Source organism: Sander lucioperca, chromosome 2 (genome assembly GCF_008315115.2).
Source record: "Sander lucioperca isolate FBNREF2018 chromosome 2, SLUC_FBN_1.2, whole genome shotgun sequence".
Lineage (NCBI taxonomy): Eukaryota > Metazoa > Chordata > Actinopteri > Perciformes > Percidae > Sander > Sander lucioperca.
The window spans coordinates 48786206-48803705 of record NC_050174.1 but is presented as its reverse complement, the minus strand read 5'-3'; the positions used below and the strand labels follow the sequence as shown (position 1 = coordinate 48803705).

The 17500-nt window shown below is 44.5% G+C and overlaps 2 protein-coding genes across 9 annotated transcripts in view; one reads left to right on the top strand and one right to left on the bottom strand.

Annotated features, from left to right (window-relative positions):
* Positions 1–17500, top strand: part of LOC116056993 (scavenger receptor cysteine-rich type 1 protein M160-like) — a 1012348-nt gene that overhangs the window by 599800 nt on the left and 395048 nt on the right. The window lies entirely within an intron of this gene.
* snapc4 (small nuclear RNA activating complex, polypeptide 4) overlaps positions 6891–17500 on the bottom strand; it is a 27500-nt gene continuing 16890 nt past the window's right edge. The window contains exons 18-26 of one of the 2 annotated variants that reach the window (XM_035999027.1): positions 16199–17119; positions 15074–15829; positions 14512–14686; positions 14075–14478; positions 12257–13112; positions 11433–11524; positions 11184–11402; positions 7167–7274; positions 6891–7101 (exon numbers count right to left, since the gene is read on the bottom strand). In XM_035999027.1, coding sequence (XP_035854920.1) covers positions 7179–7274; positions 11184–11402; positions 11433–11524; positions 12257–13112; positions 14075–14478; positions 14512–14686; positions 15074–15829; positions 16199–17119 — 3519 coding nt within the window. In that variant the 3' untranslated portion in view covers positions 6891–7101; positions 7167–7178. Of the gene's footprint in view, positions 7102–7166; positions 7275–11183; positions 11403–11432; positions 11525–12256; positions 13113–14074; positions 14687–15073; positions 15830–16198; positions 17120–17500 lie in introns of both variants that reach the window. The other variant, XM_035999026.1, reaches the window with a different exon arrangement.

The window sequence follows — 17500 nt, the reverse complement described above, 5'->3', positions numbered from 1 at the left end:
CAACTAGAGAATGTACTATAATACAACTAGAGAATGTACTATAATACAACTAGAGAATACAACTAGAGAATTTACTATAATACAACTAGAGAATGTACTATAATACAACTAGAGAATGTACTATAATACAACTAGAGAATGTACTATAATACAACTAGAGAATGTACTATAATACAACTAGAGAATACAACTAGAGAATTTACTATAATACAACTAGAGAATGTACTATAATACAACTAGAGAATGTAATATAATACAACTAGAGAATGTACTATAATACAACTAGAGAATGTACTATAATACAACTAGAGAATGTACTATAATACAACTAGAGAATGTACTATAATACAACTAGAGAATACAACTAGAGAATTTACTATAATACAACTAGAGAATGTACTATAATAGAGAATGTAATATAATACAACTAGAGAATGTACTATAATACAACTAGAGAATGTACTATAATACAACTAGAGAATGTACTATAATACAACTAGAGAATGTACTATAATACAACTAGAGAATACAACTAGAGAATTTACTATAATACAACTAGAGAATGTACTATAATACAACTAGAGAATGTACTATAATACAACTAGAGAATACAACTAGAGAATTTACTATAATACAACTAGAGAATGTACTATAATACAACTAGAGAATGTACTATAATACAACTAGAGAATGTACTATAATACAACTAGAGAATGTACTATAATACAACTAGAGAATACAACTAGAGAATTTACTATAATACAACTAGAGAATGTACTATAATAGAGAATGTAATATAATACAACTAGAGAATGTACTATAATACAACTAGAGAATGTACTATAATACAACTAGAGAATGTACTATAATACAACTAGAGAATGTACTATAATACAACTAGAGAATGTACTATAATACAACTAGAGAATACAACTAGAGAATTTACTATAATACAACTAGAGAATGTACTATAATACAACTAGAGAATGTACTATAATACAACTAGAGAATACAACTAGAGAATTTACTATAATACAACTAGAGAATGTACTATAATACAACTAGAGAATGTACTATAATACAACTAGAGAATACAACTAGAGAATTTACTATAATACAACTAGAGAATGTACTATAATACAACTAGAGAATGTACTATAATACAACTAGAGAATACAACTAGAGAATTTACTATAATACAACTAGAGAATGTACTATAATACAACTAGAGAATGTACTATAATACAACTAGAGAATGTAATATAATACAACTAGAGAATACAACTAGAGAATTTACTATAATACAACTAGAGAATGTACTATAATACAACTAGAGAATGTACTATAATACAACTAGAGAATGTACTATAATACAACTAGAGAATGTAATATAATACAACTAGAGAATACAACTAGAGAATTTACTATAATACAACTAGAGAATGTACTATAATAGAGAATGTACTATAATACAACTAGAGAATGTACTATAATACAACTAGAGAATATAATACAACTAGAGAATGTAATATAATACAACTAGAGAATACAACTAGAGAATTTACTATAATACAACTAGAGAATGTACTATAATACAACTAGAGAATGTACTATAATACAACTAGAGAATACAACTAGAGAATTTACTATAATACAACTAGAGAATGTACTATAATACAACTAGAGAATGTACTATAATAAAACTAGAGAATACAACTAGAGAATTTACTATAATACAACTAGAGAATGTACTATAATACAACTAGAGAATGTACTATAATACAACTAGAGAATGTACTATAATACAACTAGAGAATACAACTAGAGAATGTACTATAATACAACTAGAGAATGTACTATAATACAACTAGAGAATGTAATATAATACAACTAGAGAATGTACTATAATACAATTAGAGAATGTAATATAATACAACTAGAGAATGTACTATAATACAACTAGAGAATGTAATATAATACAACTAGAGAATACAACTAGAGAATTTATTATAATACAACTAGAGAATGTACTATAATACAACTAGAGAATACAACTAGAGAATTTACTATAATACAACTAGAGAATGTACTATAATACAACTAGAGAATGTACTATAATACAACTAGAGAATACAACTAGACAATTTACTATAATACAACTAGAGAATGTACTATAATACAACTAGAGAATGTACTATAATACAACTAGAGAATGTACTATAATACATATCTACATAGGCGTTGATTTCGGTGGGGACGGTGGGGACGGTGGGGACGGTGGGGGGGGGGTACCTATCAGATTTCGTCACGAGTCATTTTGTACCCACCACTTTTTTTGAAAACCTCGAGCTCAATTTAGTTAAAAAAAATAAAGTTCATAACACATATAATTCTTGAGCGACAGATGCTAACAAATCTACAAAAATCTCTACTATCCCCACAGGGCCGGCACACACACACACACACACACACACACACACACACACACACACACACACACACACACACACACACACACACACCCTCACACACACACACACACACACACACACACACACACCCTCACACACACACACACACACACACACACACACACACACACCCTCACACACACACACACACACACACACACACACACACACACACCCTCACACACACCCTCACACACACACACACACACACACACACACACACACACACCCTCACACACACCCTCACACACACACACACACACACACACACACACACACACACACACACACACACACACACACACACACACACCCTCACACACACCCTCACACACACACACACAGCCGTTCTGTGGTGCAGAACTACAAATATGGTGCTGCACAATATGACTGAAGGCCTGCACCGTTACACGGGACGGTGCGTAGGCTCAGCCGCCTGCTCGCACTTCAACACCGCTCACTGGTCTCTAACTTCAGATCAACTTTTACACATCTCCAAGGAGCCGGGGACTTCTGCTTTCTGTGTGTCTTTCTCAAGGATTGTCAGATTCCGTTTTGAAATGCTTTTATTTTTGGAGTTGAATTAAAACTTCCCCTGATCTGTCGGAATCATGCTCTCCATTCAAGAGGATTGTGTTTGCATTGAAACTCCAGAAGCTACTCTTTCCAGTTATTCAGTGTCCCAAAAGTACTCCAGAAGTGTGTATTTTTATCCTGTGCAGCTCCTCTCTCTGAGTCTGATGTCACATCGTCAACATGGTGCACGGATACATGAAGCAGAACATAGTGGGTCATATGTTTCATGCTTTTTGAAAACTAAAGGCTTTCTTCTTCATAAAAAGTGTCGGACATCATCACATTTTTGTAAACATTTTTATTCATTTACATTAGTAAGCTACAGGACAGCGTCTTTCAAAACATGACCTGCACAAAAGAGAAGAAAAAAATGAATGGGTCATTATACCCAGCACATTTCAAACCAAACTGACGCCCATGGTAAAATATATATATATATCTATATATATATATATATATATATATATGTATATACTCAGTATGACTGCAGTGTGACTGCTGGAGGCTGAGTAGCCGAGGCATGTGTCAGAGGAACGTGAAGGTTTTGGGTCCCGTTTGGTTTCTTGTATATCTTATGTTGTGTTTTTTGTTTGTTTGTCTTTTGCAAGTAGAAGTCCTAATGTTACCTTGGGTTATTGTTTATTAGCAGTGCACTGAATGATGAAACCAAACCAAACCAAGTGGTAGGAAGAGTTGTTTAAAGTAGCACATGTCAATCAGCTGTATTCATTATTTTGATTGTTTTCATAAAGTATGAATCAGAAAGCAGCTGAAGCAGTATGAATAGTTGGACCGTTTGGAAAGGTATGAAAGATACGAAATATAGAGTCAGTAGTCTCTCATGTCCAGACCTTCCTCCACAGCTCTGTGGAGGAAGGTCTGTCTAGTCCACACAGCATTCCTGGATGGGAGAAAAACCTGCTCTGGTTTATTGGCATTTCTTTAAACCAATCACAATCATCGTGGGCGGGGTTAAGCTCCGGACGGAGCCACGGTGCCTCTGCTAAATAGTCTCAGGAAGGAACTTGTTTTGGTGGAACATGTGGACGTTCAAAAGTAGTTTTAGTCGTGCAACAGAAAACTCAGATTGGACAGATAGTCTAGCTAGCTGTCTGGATTTACCCTGCAGAGATCTGAGGAGCAGTTAACCATAGTCGGTGTGTGTGTGTGACAGAAAGGGGAAGAAGGGAAGGATTTGGGGAAGTCAGAGGAGGAAGCACCAGCACGCTGAAACAGGAAGTGATGTCACAGCGCTGATTTGTAATTATGGTCATTCCTGGAAGTCTCGATGAACTGAAGTGAAACCAGCGACGAAGAGAAGAAAGTCACAAGTTACAACAGACTGAGAGCAGAGTTCATAGAAACAAACAGGAAGTGAAGAGTTCCCCAAAAACATGGAAGACACACACACACACACACACACACACACACACAGACACACACTCTCACACACACTCTCACACACACACACACACACACTCTCACACACACACACACACACTCTCACACACACTCTCACACACACACACACACACACACACACACAGACACACACTCTCACACACACACACACACACACACACACACAGACACACACTCTCACACACACTCTCACACACACACACTCTCACACACACACACACACACACTCTCACACACACACACACACACACACACACAGACACACACTCTCACACACACTCTCACACACACACACTCTCACACACACAGACACACACTCTCACACACACACACACACACACACACACAGATTTGTGATAGAACTTATCAGGTTTCCAACTGGATGTAAAAGTGAATGTTGATGCAGTTTTTTAATCTCCTTTAGATTTCCTGGCACTACGTCTTCTTAGTTCATTTATCTCAGGACATTTCTTTCTTTATGGAGTTATTTTGATTTGTTCTTTAAGATAAAATACAGACACATCTGATGTTTATAGAAATAAAGGAAGATTTTCACACATTTGTCTGTTATAAACCATCCTGAGAGAATCATTTGTGCTGCTTTCAAATTAATGAATAATAACAGATGTGTGTGTGTGTGTGTGTTGGCTGCAGTGATGTATGTGTGACTAATACTACTAAATAATAAGTGTGGTACTGACCATTATGGTTACATAATGCCTGACAGGGTACTGGTGCAATATATATATATATATATATATATATATATATATATATATATATATATATATATATATATATATATATACAGTATATGCTATGTTATATTTGATATGGTATTATGCAAATGGGTATTGTGCAATACAGAAGTTATTGACCACAGAATGAGTTTAGGGGAAATGTGCACTCATCATCCAAATGAAGTTCAATACGAGGGGGGAGGGGGGGGGGGGGGTTGTTGTTCTCTTCTTCTGTGATTGTGAGGAAAGGTGGGGGGGGTATTAGATGTTCATTGAAGCATTGGATGACATAATGTATGATTATGTTCTATGTAGGTTGGCTGTGTGTTTATGCGTGATGTGTCACCATTTTGTTTCTCTCGAATGCCCAAAATGAATTTCTCCTCTAGGACACAATAAAGGCTCATCTTATATTATCTTAATTTATCTTAATTTATCTTAATCAGATCGGGAGTTGAGTATATCATCTTCATAAAACAGCAAATATTCTAGTTTCACATAAACTTTCTCTTTATTACAAAATAATCTGCTCATAATTATAATAATTACAGAACATTTTCTTTACAGAAGCTGAATCTAAACGACACAACCAAAGATAACAACCCATGTAATAAAGTGACATGTTTTCACTTTTTCTGAGGTTCCTGAACGCACCACAGAGCTCCAAACATTCTGCTTCACATCGCTGCCCATCATTGTCCTTCCTGCACAAACTTCCTTTAAACAACTTGATTTACTAATTGTTACGCAATCTATTTCACTGGTTTTCTTTGCTCTCTGCTGGTGCATTTAAGGACACTCAGACATTTGAGAACAAGCAGCTGATTTAGGATCTCGGTCATCAGAACATCTGAGACCATGTCTCCAGCGCTACGTTTTGGTTTTTAAGTGTTTTGAGCTAAAAAGTGATCTGTGCACCAAGTGTTTTTATCTCCAGTAGAAGAACTAATCTGTTAAAACTAACACGCCCAGAGGGGGAAACGCCAGAGCAGGGGGAATGAGAGAGGGAAACGCCAGAGCAGGGGGAATGAGAGGGGGAAACGCCAGAGCAGGGGGAATGAGAGGGGAAAACGCCAGAGCAGGGGGAATGAGAGGGGAAAACGCCAGAGCAGGGGGAATGAGAGGGGGAAACGCCAGAGCAGGGGGAATGAGAGGGGCAAACGCCAGAGCAGGGGGAATGAGAGGGGGAAACGCCAGAGCAGGGGGAATGAGAGGGGAAAACGCCAGAGCAGGGGGAATGAGAGGGGGAAACGCCAGAGCAGGGGGAATGAGAGGGGAAAACGCCAGAGCAGGGGGAATGAGAGGGGGAAACGCCAGAGCAGGGGGAATGAGAGGGGAAAACGCCAGAGCAGGGGGAATGAGAGGGGGAAACGCCAGAGCAGGGGGAATGAGAGGGGCAAACGCCAGAGCAGGGGGAATGAGAGGGGGAAACGCCAGAGCAGGGGGAATGAGAGGGGGAAACACCAGAGCAGGGGGAATGAGAGGGGCAAACGCCAGAGCAGGGGGAATGAGAGGGGGAAACGCCAGAGCAGGGGGAATGAGAGGGGGAAACGCCAGAGCAGGGGGAATGAGAGGGGGAATGAGAGGGGGAAACGCCAGAGCAGGGGGAATGAGAGGGGGAAACGCCAGAGCAGGGGGAATGAGAGGGGGAAACGCCAGAGCAGGGGGAATGAGAGGGGGAAACGCCAGAGCAGGGGGAATGAGAGGGGGAACACCAGAGCAGGGGAATGAGAGGGGGAAACGCCAGAGCAGGGGGAATGAGAGGGGGAAAGTAGCAGTGGAGATGCAGCCTTACTCTCAGATTTGAGATCTGTGACCAGAACAGAACTGAAAACATTTCTTTCAGACCAACTGTCTGTTGTTTGAACTCTTCCAACATGTTTAACGAGGTGTAGATCTGAGCTCTCATTGGACAGAGTCTGTGTAGATCTGAGCTCTCATTGGACAGAGTCCGTGTAGATCTGAGCTCTCATTGGACAGAGACCGTCTGGTCCGGCGTGCTGTTGTTGATTCCTGAGAAGTGATTGGCTGAAGCTCCCGACCCGTCACACAGCAGCAAAGATCTCTGCAGAATAAAGAAGAAATAATGTCAAATACATACATGAACCAACAAAGACTGAAACTACTTCAGAAATTATTCAAACCACGGAAGTTATTCATGTCCTTAAAGACATTTTTATCTCAAATTTCCCTTTTTTATTTCCTGATACTGTTGACATTGTGTTAATATGAGGGCTGGGTATCGTTACCAGTGCTAAAGTCATACCTGTAAAACCGTCCGACATTAACGGCTTGCTTATTGCTACGGACATATGGTCAAATTAAAATTATTTATTTCAATAGTAACGTACGGTCTCCTCTGTGTCTTTAGCTGCAGGCTGTTGGACACACGTCTGCATTTAACCGTGTTTGGACTACCGACGCTAGGCTAACGTTAGCTGCTGCCAGCTGTAACGTTAGTGTTAACTAGCGTCCTGTGCAGCGATGCTTCTGCTGCCTAGAACGTCTGTTTCAGACGCAGGAAGTTAAGAGGAACCCAGATCATTAGGTCCAGTAGATCAGGTCTTGCTCCTGTTGTTAAGTTCATGTTTTCTACCTGTTTGTTAGTTCTTTTTTTCCTTTTTTAGTATGTATATTGGTTCTTGTAAAATCAAACGGTGCCAAATTTCGGTACCTGAGAGTAAACGCAAGCTTATCTGTCCTCTCTGCATGTTGACAGAGAGCAGAGGTCCGACACCCAGAGGATGCAGTTTTGTTGAAGTCCCAGTGAGTCACGGAGATGCAGATAAAGTGGTATCAAGTGTGGTTACAGCTTTTCAAAACTTCACGCAGTCAGCGTTTGCTGTGAAATGATATTAATGATTATGGAAGCATGATTATGATTAATGGCGAGGCGAAAGCGGTCACGGTGCTGTTGACGTTACACTTCCTCTGAGACGAGCAGGCACAACGGTGGTTTCTATGCCCTGGTGACTGACTGACAGGCTGAGGTTGTAAGGGGAGGCAACTTGATTTCTACAGCACCTTTCAGCAACAAGGCAACTTTATCTCTACAGCACCTTTCAGCAACAAGGCAACTTTATCTCTACAGCACCTTTCAGCAACAAGGCAACTCAACGTGCTTTACGTGAAACATTAAAGAGCAATTAAAAACGGTCACGATGAAAATAAGACAGGCTAAAATAGAATAATATACAAATACAAGAATAAAAGCTACAGTGAGTAAGAAATTAACAATTTTTCAACTGAATAAGTTGTAGGGATGGTTTGGGAGGAGAGAGGGAGGGCTTTTATTTTTATTTAATTTCTGTCAGTGTAAAATATTCTGAATAAATAACAGAATGTTCTAAAATAGTAAATAAGATAAATAGGTTTGGAATTATTTTTACAACTGAAATATTTTTTTTTTGTAATTACAGAGGGAAACTACCGAAAAAGTACCGTTGGGTACCGGTATCGGTACTGGTATGGGTTCAGATGCGAAAGGTACCCAACCCTAGTCTCGCCTCGTCTCAGGTCTGTTTACATCCTGGTCTTTGTCTGCCTCCCTGGCTGTGTTATTACCTCGGTACCCAACCCTCTTCACTAGGAGAGTTAACCCTCTGAGGTCTCAGGGTATTTTCACATATCTTCTTAAATGTACCTTTTTAGGGTATTTGCATGTAACTGATTCCCGTGTGTTTCACCCACATCTGTCCCAGAGCAACATGTGAAGAGATCATCTGGCCATAAAGCTGAAACTTAGAAAAATGTTGGCTTTTTGAAATTCCTCAAATCTACTTATGACGTGTTGTACCAGTTGTTTCCAGTTGTTTTACCAAAGTCTTATAGGTTATATATGATTAAATTACTAAATAATTGTCTGAAATGAAATGTTTTAATATCGTTTTTTGAGTCGGAGTTTCGTCAAACATCGTTTGAACGCGCCGGAGCATCTTTCGTCCTCCGAGGGTCAAACTCAGCTTCTCTAAGAGCCGTAGAGTTTATTAACATGCTTTTATTTTACCTAAAATTAAATATTTGTGACTGTATTACTGCATGTCTCATACAGTCTTCTCACTTACAGTTTGGTCGATCTGAAACCCTAAAACAGCTCCTTATCCACCACAGAGTTTAGCAAATCAATGATTAAAATCTGCAGCCTGAATATGAGAATTATCTGAATTATCTGATCTGAGTCTCAAAGTCGGAAAAACTGCCGAATGTAATGTGTAAAAACGTCTAGAGGCCAAAATCTATCGTGAACCCAAACTGATTTGCTGGCCGGTTAGACTTTGTGAGGGTCTGGATTCGGCCCGTGGGCCTTAAAGGTGCAGTAGGTAAGCCTTCTAAAACTACCTTTCTGTCATATCTGCTGAAACTGACCCTATGTTCTAGTAGAACTACAGGAAGCAGGTCATTAAAATAAATCCAGCTCCTCTGGCTCCACCTACAGCCTGGGGCGGGTGTCTAACTGTTCAGATGCACCAATCAGGGCCGGGGGGTGTGTCTAACTGTTCAGATGCACCAATCAGGGCCGGGGGGGTGTCTAACTGTTCAGATGCACCAATCAGGGCCGGGGGGGTGTCTAACTGTTCAGATGCACCAATCAGGGCCGGGGGGGGTGTCTAAGGGCGTTTTCACACCGACAGCCTTTAGTTCGGTTGAATCGAACTAGAGTTTGTTTGCCCCGCTGGTGCGTTCGTTTGGGCAGGTGAGAACGCGGCGATCGAACTCTGGTGCGCACCAAAAGCGGAGCAAACAAGCGTACCGAGACCTGCTTGAAGAGGTGGTCTCGCTTTCAGTCAAACTCTGGAGCGGTTCGTTTGTGGTGAGAACGTGATCCGTACTCGAACCGCACCAACTATATGTACTCCTCCAGTCTGAGCTGATGTCTCCTGTAGTCAGGTGTGTTCAGCAATCTGAGCTGATGTCTCCTGTAGTCAGGTGTGTTCAGCAATCTGAGCTGATGTCTCCTGTAGTCAGGTGTGTCCTCCAGTCTGAGCTGATGTCTCCTGTAGTCAGGTGTGTCCTCCAGTCTGAGCTGATGTCTCCTGTAGTCAGGTGTGTCCTCCAGTCTGAGCTGATGTCTCCTGTAGTCAGGTGTGTTCAGCAATCTGAGCTGATGTCTCCTGTAGTCAGGTGTGTTCAGCAATCTGTGAGGCAGCAGAGCAGCAAACTGTAGCAGCGTGCAGTGTTCCTATCACAGAAACAGACTGTAGTCAAGCTTCCCGTCCGTCACTCGTATCTCTGTGGTCAAACCAGCTGCTGCTAAAGTTGGAGACAGACACCAGCAGAGCAGAGCCAAGTCTCGGTGACCAGAGCAGACGTAGCCACGTCTTTTGCGAAACAATGTCTGATAATTTTAATGAAATGAGCTGGTTTGACCACTAGACCAGAACACAGGACCTTCTTCCTGTATTTACTTTCTTGCTCCCACCCCCAGACATATCCGACCAATGAGAGGGCTAGACGTTCTTGCCTGATTTGTAATGACGCATTTTGGTACGCTTGGATTTTTCCAGGTGTGAAACCAAACCACACCAAACCGGCCGAGGGCAAATCGCTCCAAGTTTACTAACTCACCAACTGATTCAGACCAAAGCAAACTAACTACAGGTGTGAAAACGCCCTTACTGCGTGTCAATCACTGCTCACCCACACACATTCATTCTCCCTTGTGGGGGGAGGGGCTTAGGAGACCGTTTTGGGCTTTAGCAGAAAGGGGGGAGGGACTGAGAAGTTGTTGATGTTCAAATATTTTGGGCTAAGTCCTGGATCTTCACAATCCTACCTACAGCACCTTTAAGTTTGAACCGTGCTGAACACCAGAAGAGTCTGATTCAGGGTTGTTGGAGTAAACTGAAACTAAATCAAAACTAAAACCTTCAAGAAAATATAAATTGAAACTAGATCTGCAGGTTAAAAAAGCAAAATAAAATAATGAATCATTTGAGTTTTAGTTGAAGTAATTTAGGGTTGATGCTGGACTCGCCTCTGCTCTCCTCCGCCTTCCTCTCTCTTTGAGCGTCTTCACGTCCACCTCGTCCTCCTCTTCCTCCTCCTTGCCTGCTGTCTTCTCTCCGATTGGCTGCACGGCGGCCAGGAGGGCGGGGACAGTGAAGCAGGACAGGAAGCGGGCCTTCAGCAGCTGGTAGGCGGGGTTACTGGAGAACCGCTCGGCGACCAGCCGCCGCGCCACCGCCACGATCTCGTCCACCTGGGGGGCGGAGCTAACGGACACCGCTGCCTCCACGTCCTCCTGCGGGGGGGCGGAGCTAACGGACGCCACTGCCTCCTCGCCCTCCTGCGGGGGGGCGGAGCTAACGGACGCCGCTGCAAGGGTACAAAAAAATCCTTGTTACTGTTGTCATTACATCCTTACAGCGTTTGTTTAAAACCAATGTCTTAAAATATATAATCATGATTTTTATCTGTTCTAATTGTTCCTTTAAAAAGGTACTTTTGTAGTCTGGGTAAACCCTGACGGACTTCCAGCAAATTTGAGATTTGCTCTGCAAGTCAGTCTGGCCAAGAGCCCATTCAAGCACATTTACAATGTTTCCAAATCGAGGCACCAATCACAACCGTTGAGGCGGGCTCTACACCAATCACAACCGTTGAGGCGGGCTCTACACCAATCACAACCATTGAGGCGGGCTTTACACCAATCAGGGGTCAACCAGGCTAGTACTTTTATGGACTGAACATTGAAATCAAAAAGAGCCATAACATATATACTACTTTACCAATACAGAAAGGTGATCTGAATATAGGAAATGTAATGTAAGTGTACAGTTGTATGTTGTTGTATTGTTGTAAGTGTAATTGTTGTATGACCTACGATATTGAATGCTGTATCTATTATAATATATTGTGTCCGCCTGCTCCTTCTCGAACTACTACGAATACTTTTTTTGGTTCTTTGGTAAAAGCTGATTGATTTGTCTGTTTAGTTTTTTCTTTTACAACATACTTTTGATATGAAAAAGAAGAGAATCCACACATTAATCCACCGTGAAAATAATGGTTAATTGCAGTCGTAGCCGTAGCTGTGGGGTGTGTTACCTGGAGTGTCCCCGGCTGGTTGGAGGTCAGAGGTGGAGTCCGGCAGGTCTGGAGACGGATTGGATGTCCTCTCGGTGCAGCTGCCAGGTCTGTTTGGGCGTCGAGGTTGGGAGCGCTGACTCAGCAGCTTCAGGAATGATTTGGTCAGAGACTTCTTGGCCCGAAGCAGCGCACTGAGCGTGCTCAGACTGCTGACGAAGGGCGGCAGGTAGGGAAGAGCCACGCTCAATCCAGGTACCACCACGCCCCCCTGACCGCTCAGCCAATCCTGCACCGCGTCCTGGGGCTCAAGGAACATCAGGGAGGGGTCGAACTTCAGTGCCTCCCGCCTGAGGGGAGGGGGCGCTGTCGGGTCCGCTGTCACTGTGCCTTTATATGGCAGGAAGAGTTTAGGGGGAGGCGGGGGGAGACGGGGGTTTGAGACCGGTTGCAGGATGAAGGCTGGGGGGTGGGGCCTGAAGGCAGAGGTGGGCCGGGCAGGAAGAAGGTGTGGCTGATTCATAAAGGGGTGGTTTACGGGGACAGATACAGCAGTGGTGGGTTGGGGTGTGGTAAATTGCGGGCTGCCGGCAGTGAATTGCAGAGCGGGCGTGACCGGATGATTCAAACTATTCCCGTGTGGAGCTTGGAGGCGAGCGTTTGGTAGCAACGCCAGCTGCAGGCCTGGCTGAGGGCCTTCTGTCAGCTGGACCAGACCCCCGGGAGTCATGACCCACATCGACTGACTGGGAAGTAAATGGAAGCCGCGGGGTTGAATCACCGGCTCGTTCTTCACAATAACTTTCTTTTTAGCGCGAGACTTACGAGGGCGCTTCTCCCGGGGAGGCGTAGAAGCTTTCTTCTTCTTGGCTTCAACCTGGAAACAAAAGAAAAATGGGTGGAGTCAGAGACTTCATGTTAGCTGCCAGCGTCTGTTTTACATTATAATAATGAGGTAACAAAATCTGTCTTGACGTTCGGTAGATACCGTTTAGGAACCAAATGACAACACATTTACCCATCTACTGAGGTGCGCAATCTGGGCGTCATCCTGGACTCCACTCTCTCCTTCCGGGCCCACATCAAAAACATCATTAAGTCCGCCTTCTACCACCTCAGAAACATCGCAAGACTCCGACCTTCACTCACACATTCAGTAACTGAGACACTCATCCATGCCTTCATCACCTCCCGTCCTGACTACTGCAATGGTGTCCTGTCTGGACTGTCCACCAAGGCCCTTAGCAGACTCCAGTATGTACAGGACTCTGCTGCCACACCAAGGCAGCATATCACTCCCATCCTCCAACAGCTCCACTGGTTGCCAGTCAAGTCACGCATCACCTACCAGATCCTCCTGCTCACCTACAAATCTCTCCATGGACTCTCACCACAATACCTCCCAGATCTCCTCCACCCCTACACTCAGTCACGTTCCCTGTACCTCCCAGATCTCCTCCACCCCTACACTCAGTCACGTTCCCTGCTGGACACCCCTCGCACCAGGTTGCGGACTGTTGGGGACAGGGCCTACTCTACCAATGCTCCCACACTCTGGAACAGTCTACCAGTCCACGTCCGCTCTGCCCCATCACTGCCCATGTTCAAAAAGCACTTCAAAACATTTCTTTTCACTAAGTCCTTTGACCCCTAACCCCCCCCCCCCCCCCTTTTTGTTAAGCGACCTTGGGTACCATGAAAGCCGCTATATAAGTCCAAGTTATTATTATTATCAACACATTGACACAGGGTTTCGTTACCCAACCCTACTGTTCACTGTTTACCTTCATTACATCACGTGTTAAAAACACCTGGCTGGGACAGAAACACCCTTCTTACCTTCGCCTGAGTGGCTTCCTGAAGATCTTTGACCCTCTGAGTCGGTTTCCGGGTTCTCTTTCCTTTCTGGTTCCCACCCGCAGCTGTCTCACTCTCACATTGGTCATCTTGACTGCTTATCACGCACGGCTGCTCCTCCACCCTCTGGAGAGGCTCGCTGGAGCCGGAGTCAGTGCTCGGTTGAATTGACTTTGAGCCACGTTGACTCGGGGTAGGGCCTAGATTAATAAAGGTGTAGTCATGATCTTTAGGGGAAGAAGGAAGTAGGCTTAATGTGGAGGAAGCAGGCGGTGCTAAACTGAGGTTATGGGTTGAGGACACACTCCTATCAGAGCAGGCTGCTGTGGCATTCAGGGGCAACCGGGACGAGTTCACAGGTATGACTGTTTTTGAAGGAACAGGGACGACTATTTTTGAAGAAACAGGTATGACTGTTTGGACTGTTTGGGAGGGAACAGGTATGTCTGTTTGGGAGGGAACAGGTATGTCTGTTTGGGAGGGAACAGGTATGTCTGTTTGGGAGGGAACAGGTATGTCTGTCGGAGGAGAGTTTGTGTTCTGGATCTGAGCTTTCTTTCGCGGAGATGAAGCAGCTTTCTTGTTGGCTTCAGCCTGAAAGGAACCAAAGTCAGTCAGTCAGTCAGTCAGACCGATTACATCATATTAATAATTAATGAATTAGGGATATTACAATACCAACTTTCATCACTACTAAAAACCCTATGACTATACTAATTCATATTTTAAGAAGCTACAAATCATATCCAGCTACAAAAAAGCCTGAAGATAGAACAGAAGTACAGAGAGTGGTTTCTATGCAGATGATATACCGTCTCGTCTTGTTGGTGTAAATGGCAGCTTGAAAGTTTACACTCATCTCGTCCTGAATCTTTGGTCTGGACTGGGCTTTATATGCCTGCATTTAATGTGATTAAACTGTTGGACTACTTACCATTGAATCATCTCATGACAAGAATTTTAAAAAACAAAGGCAGTTACCCTGGCTACGATGGCTTCTTGCAGAGCTTTGGCCTTCTGGCTCGGCTTCCGAATCCTCCTTCCATCTTTAATCGCACTGTCCTTTGCCCCATCCACACCGTCGCTTGCCCCGCTCATATCCTCCCCACTCTGACTGCTGCTAACAGCCACTTGATCCTCTGCCACCTTTTTCCTCCCCCGTTTGGATGAACTAGACATGGAGCTAGACGGACTGGGGCAGGTGACGGAGGCAGTGGATTCGGAGGGAGCAACGTGCTGACTGGGCAGTGTAGAAGCAATAGAAACGTGCTGCTGGGCAAGGTAAGGGGCCAAAGCAGAGACAGGGTTTTGAGTCAAAGGTACAGCTTGTTGGCGGAAAGAGACAGGGGAAGTGGATGTGGCATTCAGGTGCACTGGGACCACAGTGACAGAAGAAGGGACACCCAGTCGGTGAGACGCAGGATGTGCAGGATACGGAGATGTGACGACCGTCACAGGTGGAGGTCTGCATGCAGCTGTGTTCAGGGCAGAGGGAGACATGAACTGGATGGGGGGAGCGCAAGGTTGCGTGACAGGAATGAAGACAGGTTGACGAAACGACATCCCAGGATTCATCTGAAGAAGAAAGCCGGGGTGGTTCTGAGAGGGGAGCGCGTGTTGCTGTCGCAGCATGAGTTGCTGCTGTCGTGCATGCTGTTGGAGCAGCAGTTGTTTCTGTTTAGCTCTCTGTTGTTGCTGCTGCTGCAGCGCCTGCAGCTGATTCAGGATCAGTTTGTGCTGCAATCAAACAAATCAAACTTTATTAGTACAGCAATTTTCATACAATAGTCATGCAACACAAAGCGCTTCAACGTTATAAAAACAGAGACAATGTCACCCACACATACAGTCCCCCCCCCACACACACAAACTGTCTCAGCAGGTCTTTCACCTGTTGGTCAAACGGTCCTTTCTTTGTCCCCGCTTTTAATCAGTCATAATACCTATACACACACACACACACACACACACACACACACTCACACATAGAGACACACACACACAGAAATACACACACACACACACACACACACACAGAGAAATACACACACACACACACACACACATGGAAACATGAACCAGCATAAAACAAGCAAAAACCCTAACCTGCAGGTCCAGCTCCTGCTGCTCCACCTTCATGGGTTTCCTCTCATACAGTATTCCTGCAACAGTCTTCCTCCCGCCAGTGGACGCTAACGACGGCCGCGGCCGCGGCCCCATGGTCACCACCTTCTTCCTGCGCTGCTCTATCATCTCCTTGCAGCCCAAGGCGTCCACGTTCTCGCTCTGCAGAAGGAGCAGGAAGAACGGAGTGGAGAGAGGCTCGCGCTTCTCCCTTCGCTCCCTCAGGGCGTCGGCCGCCGTCACTTTGCGTTTCTTCTTCTCCTCCGCTGGGATCAGCAGGTGTCCGATCCACGGCGTCACCGCAGCCTGCAGCTTGTAGCTCAGCCTTTTGTCCATCACTCGACCCAGCGGGTTATTTTTGTCGATCTGGATCTTCCCTCGGGGGCTGGCGTGCTGGCTGCCGGAGTTTTTCGCCTGGCGTTGCAGGTGTGTTTGGAGCTGGCTCGGCGTCACCATCATCATGGTGCTGTTGCCGTGGTGACCCTCCCATTGCAGCTGTCTGGGACGCGGCCCGATGATTACTGAGCGTCCGTATTGGCCCACGATGGTCGAGCGCACACGTACGGGATTGTCGGCAACGGCAGAGGAAGGTAACTCTGCCGGTCGAAAGCTCAGGGAGCTGTTACTTTGCGCTTCTTCGACTGGAATCCACTCCTCCATGGGCGGGAAGATGTACTCTTCCTCCTTCTCCTCCTCCTCTCTGATCTGCACTTCCTCCTCCTTTTTCTTCTTCTCCTCTTCATCACTGTCCATGTACTCGATCACCATGGCCTCGTCCTCGCTGCTCTCCTCGCTCATCTCCTCCTTCTGCAGTTTCATCAGGCGTTTCCGGATTCTCTTCCTGGCCGGCCCCGCCTTCCTCCTCCTTTTTCCTCCACGACTCTTTGGAACTCTTTTAACTTTCTGTTGAGGCATAGAGACAGAGATAGAGACAGAGAGAGAGAGAGAGAGAGAGAGAGAGAGAGAGAGAGAGAGAGAGAGAGATAGAGACAGAGAGAGAGAGAGAGAGAGACAGAGAGAGATAGACAGAGAGAGAGATAGAGAGAGATAGACAGAGAGAGAGAGAGAGAGAGAGAGAGAGAGAGAGAGAGAGAGAGAGAGAGAGAGAGAGAGAGAGAGAGAGAGAGAGAGAGAGAGAGAGAGAGATAGACAGAGAGAGATAGAGATAGACAGAGAGAGAGATAGACAGAGAGAGTGTTTTTATCTCCAGTAGAAGAACTAATCTCTCCGCCCACTGCTGGTAGTTACCATGTTAACGTTAGGAGCAGGGGGAATGAGAGGGGG